This window comes from Pseudonaja textilis, chromosome 1 (genome assembly GCF_049901715.1).
Source record: "Pseudonaja textilis isolate UNSWEBS1 chromosome 1, rPseTex1.2, whole genome shotgun sequence".
Classification (NCBI taxonomy): domain Eukaryota; kingdom Metazoa; phylum Chordata; class Lepidosauria; order Squamata; family Elapidae; genus Pseudonaja; species Pseudonaja textilis.
This window is the reverse complement of record NC_141990.1, coordinates 189,296,428-189,306,637: the sequence shown is the minus strand read 5'-3', so window position 1 is coordinate 189,306,637 and position 10,210 is coordinate 189,296,428. Positions and strand designations below refer to the sequence as shown.

The 10,210-nt window shown below is 40.8% G+C and overlaps 1 protein-coding gene across 2 annotated transcripts in view; it reads right to left on the bottom strand.

Annotated features, from left to right (window-relative positions):
* Positions 1 to 2,124: 2,124 nt before the first annotated feature.
* The window catches only part of ABCB11 (ATP binding cassette subfamily B member 11), a 90,727-nt gene continuing 82,641 nt past the window's right edge, over positions 2,125 to 10,210 (bottom strand). For both annotated transcript variants that reach the window (XM_087919990.1, XM_087919989.1), the window contains 4 exons: positions 9,524 to 9,721; positions 7,003 to 7,209; positions 5,345 to 5,491; positions 2,125 to 3,225 (listed from right to left, as the gene is read on the bottom strand). In XM_087919990.1, coding sequence (XP_087776116.1) covers positions 3,025 to 3,225; positions 5,345 to 5,491; positions 7,003 to 7,209; positions 9,524 to 9,721 — 753 coding nt within the window. In that variant the 3' untranslated portion in view covers positions 2,125 to 3,024. The remainder of the gene's footprint in view (positions 3,226 to 5,344; positions 5,492 to 7,002; positions 7,210 to 9,523; positions 9,722 to 10,210) is intronic.

The window sequence follows — 10,210 nt, the reverse complement described above, 5'->3', positions numbered from 1 at the left end:
CAGAATATCCCTCATCATTGTGTGGCTATCCAGGAAAAGTAGGCTTTATCATCAAGGGTTAATGTAACTTGATGGTCCAGCTATTTCTGGAAAACAACAGCATACACAGAAGGCAGAATAAGAGAATCAAAATGATAAAATGTTGAATTACTCACCCATATGCAGAAAGGCTCATAAGTGGATAATGAGCTGATAAAGTTATTAATGATCTGAAGAAAATAACTTTCGCCATATTTTGCACCACTTTGCAAAAGAGTCAATCAAACAACTTGGTTTCATCATTAATTTATAGAACCCAAGATATGGTCATTTGGCTTAAATGGCTTTAACAAAGGAATTGTTATGATAAAAGCAACAGGTATTAGATTTGATAGTAAACTGAACCACTAGATTCAGAGGCAATGTACCTTTATAGGGGAGCTAGTTTGGTGTAAGACACCAGGCCACAAACTGGGAGACCATGAGTTCCAGTCCTGCTTTAGACATGAAACCATCTGGGTGATCTGGAGCCAGTCTTTCTCTCTCTCTCACTACCCTAGGAAGGAAGCAATGACAAACAACTTCTGAAACCTTGCCAAGAAAACTGCAGAGACTTGTCCAGGCAGATGCCAGCAATCAACACTAACATGAAAACACACATCAAACAAATCTATACAACTTTATACACTGGCTACCAGGGAAATAAAGTTCCATCAAACAATTTGATAAGCACTGTCTGACATTTTGCTATAAGATCTAGTCATTTGATCATATAGCAAAAGGAGGAAGAGGACAAAAATATCCATACGGCAGCTCTACATGGAAGAATCAAAACACAAAACAACAGCATTTGGTGCTAAAAGGCTCATAGCTGGACAAAGATAAAAAGGTAGGAACTGTAACTGCTTAAATAAAAAACTGAAATTAGTATTTATGGACCCAGTTAGATAAATGGTCAACTGAAAAGCATCAGTGTAACTTGATGGTCCAATCTTGATCTTGGCAGTGTCTTTGCTTCTCTGTCCTCATAATACAGCTCCTGAGTGTAACATTTTCACAACTCGACCTGCCGCTTGTTTTATTGTTTTAGATACTCTGTGAACAAGCCACCTTCCCCTCGAAGGGGTATTTGCCTTTATCGGCCCTTTCAATTCCCTTTATTCACAAGATTCCAGTTTCTGCAGCACTGACAGAAACAATCCAGTTTTCCTCTGGTTTATGGCTCTACGCAGGTACAGGCTTTCGCATGGAGCACGGCTTTGGGATGGGTTTAGGACAATTTGCTGCAGCCAAATCGCTGTGGCCAATTTGCCACAGGACAACTCACCACGGCCAGCTCGCTGCAGAACAACTTGCCAGGGAACAAGATTTACACTAATATTGAAGGAACAGTGGAACCGAATCATTAAAGAACGGTTGCAAAAGGAGGGACAAAATGAAATGTGAATGACAAAAGCTAAAGTTTTTAAATTTTTTAAAATAATTAAACTGTTAAATTGTCCCACAGCGAGTTGGCCACTTGGCAAGTTGGCCATGGTGAATTTTCTCATCCCCTTTTGAGATAAGGGGACTTTGACAAAGAAGCTTCAGCTCCAGAGAATGAGCTCCAGCAGTAGAATGCAGGTTCTTGTGTGTAAATGCTTCTGGACTGGTTCATAAGGATCTCCTGTTGAAGGATATTAGGCAGCAAGACTGCGAAAGGCCCCTTAGGAATCCACTGACAAAGTAGATTCAGCTGCTTTGGATAAAGGGATTCAATAAAGTACAACTGCTTGATTTAATAACAGTCTTTACCACCTGCTTACACTATTTCTCAAGCATGATTTAATCTCCCGCTGTATTTCTCTGCGCACATTAAATGTGGCCGGGCTGCATTGTTGTTTAATTCTCTGAGTTTTTATTCTTTTCCTGCTATTGTTCTGTCCTATACACAGAGATCAGGCTTTCTCTATCAAATGTCCTTTAATGAGACACTCATCTATGAGCGAGATGCATTCAATCTATTTACTGTAGGTTCTAGGTTAGTCGACAATCACATACATTAATAAATGGATTGTTTTGTAAAGAGCCCAGAGTTTTTTTCCTGCAAAAGAAACGACAACCCTTTGGGAAATTACAATGGCTAATTGTCTCGCTGGCAATGAATAGAATAATTGTAATTTTTTAATCTGGCCAGAGTGCTTTTAACACTATGCAGAGAACCATTACACACAGAAGACATTATATACATAAGAGAGTCTCTAGAGATATGCAGAGTCAGGTTTCAATATTGCCCTTTTATAGATGTAAGAATCTGTGCCTGATATTTCCCCGTCAAAATGGTGAAGATGTCCTTCCCTGTTGCACCACTGGCCCTCTGGAGCGAGGGTCCCCCAAGATGTAGATGTCCCCCCTACTTTACTCTTGTTTAAAAGCTGGGAGGACCAGGCTCTTCACCCAGGTCTTTGGTAAGGGAGAGAGACATACCTACTTCATCGCTCTTGCCGTCCTTTATCTTAATTTTTGTCACTTTTATTGATTTCATTGTCACTTCTTTGATTGTTGTGAACCACCCAGAATCATTGAGAGTGAGGTGATGATGATGATGATGATGATGATGATGATGATGATGATGTAGTAGTAGGAAATACAGCTCAATGCCACCATTTGCATTGAATGCTGAACAGAGCCTCCCTCTGGATCCACAATGAAGTTCATTAGGTTTTTTTTCATATTGCAAATTCAGAAGCAATGGAAATTTAGGTATAAAAAAAAAATCTATGGACACTTCATTATTGAAAAGGTTCCTGAGCCCTCTTCCTGTATAATCTCACTTCTCCAGGAGATGGCTGCCATTTTTTCCCCAACAGTTGCAGTGGTTTGAGGGAACAGCTCAGTCAAAAGCTGGCCTCCAGGGCTTCACTTTCTCAATTAAAGTGGTTTTGCCAACATAGGTGCATCGTTCTATATCACAGCACAGTCATCTTTTGCTGGTTGATACGTTCGTAATGGTTTTAGCACGTCCCTTAAGAAAATGAACACAACCCACACAGGGACTGCAGAGGCTCAGCTAATGGGTGCCCCCGTGCTGACCAGTTTATAGTATGCCCTTTCCTGGGCCATCAGTTCTTCATGAGTGCCCTTCTCAATGATGACTCCCTGAGACATGACAGCGATGATGTCCGAATTCTGAATGGTGGACAAGCGGTGCGCAATGACAATGCAGGTCCTGCCTTCTCGAGCTTTGTCCAGGGCAGCCTGCACAGTCTGAAGGGAGAAGAGGAAAAGAGAAAGAGAAGGAGTCTTTACATGGTCATCATGACAGGTTACATTCATACAAACACAGCCAATTTGGCTTCTCTAGGTCACTTTGTTTTGGGAAAGGCATTGATCAACTCAATTCAGTTGTGTTGAAAACCCTCCTCAAATATTCAGTGAATTAAAAGAGGGGGAGGAGAGAAGAAGTCCTACTGCCCACAACTCCAGTTTCCATGGGTCATGTGAACCAAATCCGGTTCCAACCAAACAATCCACCCGATTTTTGAATTGGGTCACAATTCAAAAACCAACCCAGCAAGCAGCAGATTCCCTTGCCGCAGCGATTTCCCCTTCCGCGCATGCACATTCCACCCATTTGCAGTCGGTTGTGCTTTCAGTCATGACCAAATCGGGTTGTGATCATAGTCCTGGAATGTATTATGGTCGTGACCCGAGGTTCCACTGTATTTGGGCTCTGTGGGGTTATACAGTAACTTGCAAGCATGGCAAATCTGCTTCCCCTTCCAGTGTTGCCAGGGACTGGTATCAATAAACTCTGCTCTTCAGAGATGTCATTCTCTTAGCAGTCCAGAAAAGTTGGGGGAAAAAGGACACGGAGCAGTCATCTCCTGTCCTATCATTTCTCAAATCTTCCCAGGATCGCAACATTCCCCTTAGCTTCTTGGTGGACCAAAAGGCATTCAGAGGCCATCAATTGTGGAATATTGGTAACAGCAGAGATACTCAAGCGTCACCAGGTGGATCAAAATATGGCTAAGACGGAGCAACCTGGCAGGGATGCAACAAACTCCAATCTATTCCAATGGCAAATCCACCGATAAGATCTTCATCCAGAACGTTAACAAAAGTTAAGCTTGGATAATAATATCACAGCATAGTTGTAATATGGCTCTGGAAACATTGGCCTATGGTACTTGCCTTCTTTACAGTGGTGGAAGTCTGTGAAGGTCCCATCGCTACTGTTTTTTTTTCCAGAGAAGTAGATCATCATTTATTGCTACTGCCATCAAAGGGCAAAGCTGGCTCTGATGGATTTAGAAGAAGCCACCTACATGTTGCTGTGTTGGCTCCATACAGTGAATTCTCACTACGCGCTAATTACGTGAGCTAGGTATATGGTGGCTAAAGTGATTGGGCCATTCAATGTGTTGTATGAATGCAGCCTAAGTTTGCAGTTTGGGGGGAGTTTCTTGGATTCAACGCTATCTGTAACAGCAGAGGGCCAGGTTGGTAAGTGTGCCTTTTTGAATTGCTTCCAGTACAGTCCCTTCCCAGCTGTGACTCTGTACAATGAGTGTATTGTACTATACTTTACCTATTGTGCATGTGCATTCAGATTCAGTTACAATTTACAGCCCTTTTTAATTTTCATACCCCAAAATAGCCTCCAAATAACAATGAAGTGAGGACATCCTTCCCTTCCCTCCTTTTCAGGCTGAGATTTTATATCCACTTATTTGAGACTAAGTTGCTTTTGAACTCAACAGCAAGGGATTGAATTAATACATATTCTCAATGCTCCGTGGAATGTATTTTCTCTTAATTATCTGATACCTGAAAGCATAAAATTATTTTAGAGCCCGTTTGGTATAGTACTGAATAGAAGTGCTGGCCTAGAAACCGGGAGGCCGTGAGTTCTAATCCCACCTTAGACATGAAAGCCAGATATTGGGCCAGTCCTTCTCAGCCCGCCTGCCTCCCAGAGGAGGAAGGAGTAGGCTATATATGTTCTCCAGTTTGAGTTACTTATAAAGGTGGGATTTTAAAAAAAAACCTAATATATAAAAGAATAAAATAATAAAAGGGAAATGTTTTTGGTTTTTGATATTCAGCATTTCTTTCTCTATCAATATTAATATCTTAGACTTATATACCGCTTTATAGCGCTTTACAGCCCTCTCTAAGAGGTTTACAGAGTCAGTCTATTGCCCCCAACAATCTGCGTCCTCACTTTACCAACCTTGGGAGGATGGAAAGCTGAGTCAAACTTGAGCTCCATCAGGATCCAACTGCCAAACTGCTGGCAGCCAGCAGTCAGCAGAAGTAGCCTGCAGTACTGCCTTCTAACCACTGCACCACCACGGGCTCTAGATCCATTGCTGTTTACCTGTTCACTTTCTGTATCCAGTGCAGAAGTAGCTTCATCCAGTAATAAGATCTTAGGGTCTCGAACGATGGCTCGTGCGATGGCAATGCGCTGCTTTTGCCCTCGAGACAGTAGAGACCCCTGAGCCCCAACGTTGGTTTCATATTCCTGCAAAAACAAAAACACCACAATATTTATTGGCTCACTGACTTTGTTTACCCCAAGAACAAAAATACAATTAGAGTGGTGAGAAAATGAAGCTACTTCATCGCTTTTATTCTAACATTCTTTTATTTTATGGGCGGAAGAACCTTCAATTAAGAAGCAAGCCGGAAAAAGTTATTATTTGTGTTGTTGTGTTATTATTACCATTAAGTGTGTGTTAATTTTTGTATTGAAATTGAGTGTTTTTATTGAAATGCTTTATAAGTAAGCCTTGGGAAGTTACCAAGTGTTTTGTTTTTTTTTAAGAAAATGAATGGACTTATATTATTAGATAGAATGAGCTTTAGTTTAACCAGGGTAAAAGTTGTCCGAAAGATTCTACAGTCACAGAGATTCTATAGTCACAGCAAGTGACAGCAGCTAGCTGATCTTGGAAACAGTGAAGCAAATCAGGTCTGGTTACTGCTTGGATGGGAGACCACCAAGTGACCCCAGGGCTGGAGGATAGACTGTGCAGTTCACAACTTGGCTTTGACGGAGGACAAAAGCTAAGCAGAGTTTGTCCTGATTAATACTTCAATGGGAAACTGTTAGAAAGGCACATAGCTGTAGTCTCTGGTCAGCTAAAGGGTTCCTTCCTTTGTTTTATTAACAAGACATTTTTATCCCACCAATCACAACAGGCAGGAGACAGGATTTCGGTTCCCATCTTATCCTCATGACAACCCCGTGAGAGATTAAGTGAAGAGTGTGGCTTCCTACTCTTCATGAACACACTTCAAAAGACTTGATGATTAAAGCGTGCGGCTGGAATGTAACAACTCTTTCATAGTTCTGAGAAGCCATTTTTGGAACGTGTGATTCGGCGGCTGGGTTTTTCTTTTTTAGTCATCTTTCCAGTGGTGGGTCAATTAGGAAACAAGCAAGAGACCATGCAGATATTTTCAAGGGGATTCCTGGATTCTAAAGAAGTGAGCAAACCTAATTGGGACAGTAAATTAGGCCAGCGGTCCCCAATCTTTTTGGGCACCAGGGACCAGTTCCGTGGAGAGAGGTATTTCAGCGGACCGGAGGAGGCGTGGTTTCATCTGCTGCTTGTATCCCGCGGATGGGGCTTCGCTGGGTTGTGTGGCCCGGTTTCTGACATGCCTCAGCCCAGTACCGGTCCATAGACTAGGGGGTTGGGGATTCCTGAATTAGGTTATCATAAATATAGATCTATAGGTGAGAAAGCCAAACAATTCACAATAGAAGGAATGAAAGCCAAAACATTATTGTGAGGCAGAAATATTGACTCAAAACATTATTGTGAGGCAGAAATATGGAGAATATGTTAAATCAACAGTGAAGAAAACGTTTAGGCCAGTTCTTCTTTCCATAACAGGGGTCCCCAAACTTGGCAACTTTAAGGCTTGTGAACTTCAACTCTGTGAGTTGAAATCCACAAGCCTTAAAGTTGCCAAGTTTGGAGACCCCTGTTGTATAACATAGAACATTTTAAAAATAGTACTCACTTGAGGGAGTGACATCACAAATTCATGCAATTGGGCTTTCTTGGCAGCTGTTATCACTTCATCCATAGATATTTCTCTACTGTTATCCCCGTATTTAATGTTGTCGACAATGCTACAGTCAAACAGCACCGGTTCTTGAGAAACTATCCCTATTTTAGATCTAAGAAATTGGATGTTCACTTGCCGAGTGTCGCGGCCATCTATCAGCTGTACATCAAAAACACAAAACCACATGCAAAATGTCTTTGGTTATAAAATTAAGATTTCTTTTTCAAACCTTGGCTTGTATTTGCTGACACATGTGCAATTTGAGCACCACAATCTGGGTGGAGAATTGCATGGTTGTTCATCAGTTAAAAAGAATACATTTGCAAGCTAAGAGTTCTGCAGAATCTCAGGGCTTTTATCAGAACGATAAGATGAGTGACATGGCTCAAGCATGCATGCATACACACCAGAGGTGGTATTCAGCAGGTTCTGACCAGTTCTGGAGAACCAGTAGTGGAAATTTTGAGTAGTTCGGAGAACTGGCAAATACCCCCTCTGACTGGCCCCGTCCCCATCTCTTCTCTGCCTACCGAGTCCCAGCTACACAGGAGAATGGAGCTGGAAAGCAGGTTAGAAGGTGGGGCGGGAATGGGGATTTTGCAGTATCCTTCCCCTGCCACACCCACCAAGCCACACCCACAGAACCGTTTGTAAAAAAATTTGAATCCCACCACTGATACCCATGACACATGTTTTAGCATTGGCCCTCTGCAACAAAATATTGACATGTGAAATCAATTCTATGAGGTCTAGTGGTGGGATTCAATTATTTTACTATCAGTGGGCATGGTAGGGGAAGGATACTGTAAAATTTCCAGTCAGAGGTGGTATTTGCTGGTTCTCTGAACTACTCAAAATTCCCGCTACCGGTTCTCCAGAAATGGTCAGAACCTGCTGAATACCACCTCTGATACGATCCATCTTCCCATACCAACCCTTGGCCAGCCTGCCTGATCTTGTCTAACTTCAAAGAGTTAAACTAGATTAGATCTACTTAGTATTTAGGATGGAAAGTCATTGGGAAATATCAGGATTGTACAACGAGAAGTTTTTAAAAATCAAAGCAAAAAACAAACAAACCCAAAAGGACTGGTTACTTATAAGACCATCTCTCCCCAACTGTTTCCACCCAATGTGGCGTGAGAGGCATGCTCTGGGTACCATGAGCTAGGGAGAGTTGGCGGGCAGGATCCAGAAAGAAAGAGATTAGATTAGTTTTATCCCTATTGGTTTTTTGTAAGGCCTTGAAAATGTGGCTTTGTACCCAAGTCTGGGGCCCTGGGAATGACATAGATTTCTTGGTTGTGTGGATGATTGGTTCTGTTTTTTGATTGATTTGATTTTTATCACACCTTTATTTTACTAGCGCAATACCCATGCTTCGCTACGAAACTATGTGGTCGGGCTTAGTTTTTGGGGAGGAAAATGAGGGGGGGGGGTGGATTTTGCCTCTGCTTACCAGCATCTATCAGTATTCACCTGGCTAACAGAAGTCCTGTCAGTGTGTGAGAGAGTTGTTTGGAAACTGAAACAGTATTTGCTGTGTGAGCAAAAAGGAGACAGCAAGGAGTCTGGGAGTGGCTTAGCTCAACTGTTCTGTATTAAAGCTGTTTGCTGCTGTGAAACTGAAACTGAAACTCCTCTCCTCTGCTTGTGTTTTGCATTTGGAATATACTGTATTTCTTTTCAGGTGGAGAGGGGAAGTAGAACTTCTTAGCATCAGAGCATGTTAATAATAATATGCGAAATACCAATGCTCCGATGGCCATTTCGAAAAATCCTTTCTAGAAACCAAGAGGAACATACATGCCAAATTTCAGGTTTGTACAATAATATTTAATCTGATTTTTAATCCGATTTGTACATTGCTGTACACTAACAAATCTTCAAGGAAAGTAATGTTTTATATATATACAACATTATAAGGGAGTGAACATACATAATACTCATTTCTTCAATTATTTTTATACCTGGTTACTACATGTTTTATTTTTATTTGCTTTTTTAATACTGTGTATTTTATGTACTTCATTTGTTTTACTTTAAACTGCCCAGACTCGCTAAAAATGAAACGGGCATCTATATGAAACGGATAATGTATTTATTTATCTATAAATTTATTTGCACATCTTTATTACTGCAAAAGAAACTGCACTGAGAAATTGATTGATGAAAAATTGAATTAAAAGGATTTTACAAGGATTTCAAAGAGGCCTTTTTTAAAAAAAGGGGGATGTTAAATCTGAAAAGCGGTGTTTCTCAACCGTGGCAACGTTTGAGACATGTGGACTACAACTTCCAGAATTCCCAAGCTGGATGGGGAATTCTGGGAGCTGAAGTCCACGTGTCTTAAAGTTGCTAAGGTTGAAAAACACTGGTCTAGGTCATAGAACATACAGCTGATGTATGAAGACTGAATTGCAGATCCAGTCATTAGTACTTTTATGCCATCAAAGCAACAAAGGCTACTTACCACTTTTCCTTCATCAGGATCATAAAACCTTTCCAGAAGTTGAACACAGGTGCTTTTCCCACATCCACTGCTGCCAACGAATGCAAGGGTCTGCCCAGATTTCACAGAGACAGAGAGGCCGTTTAGCACTTGGGTATCAGAACGAGATGGATACGTGAACTTGCAGTTGAGAAATTCAATCCTTCCATGGAAATTATCCTGATTATACAACAGCAAAAAGAAAATCCTGCTTCAGAATTTGCAAAAGGTACTTAGGAAGCTAATGATTATTATTTCTGTAGATCCCAAAGCTGTAAGAGGTCACTCTTTAAATCAATCGATTGGAAGTAGATAAAACTGAAATCCATTTGCATTCAGCACAGTGCAAAGATTTCCTATTCCATTTTCATTTGTAAAAAGTTAATATTTTGTGAAAGGAGAACAAGAAAAAAAGAACAATAATATTTAATCCGATTTGTACATATACTAACAAATCTTCAAGGAAAGTTGAACATTGAACAACTTCAATGAAAGGACAGAGATTAGCAGATTCAGTGCCTATCAGTGCACTGTATGAGATTTAAATTTAAATATATATATATATTGTCACCATTTGCCACTGACTCTTTCCTTTTACAGATGACACTAAAACCAGAAAATCACTAATTAGTATTGAAAGTATCTAAATGAATCTTAAATCTTAAATGA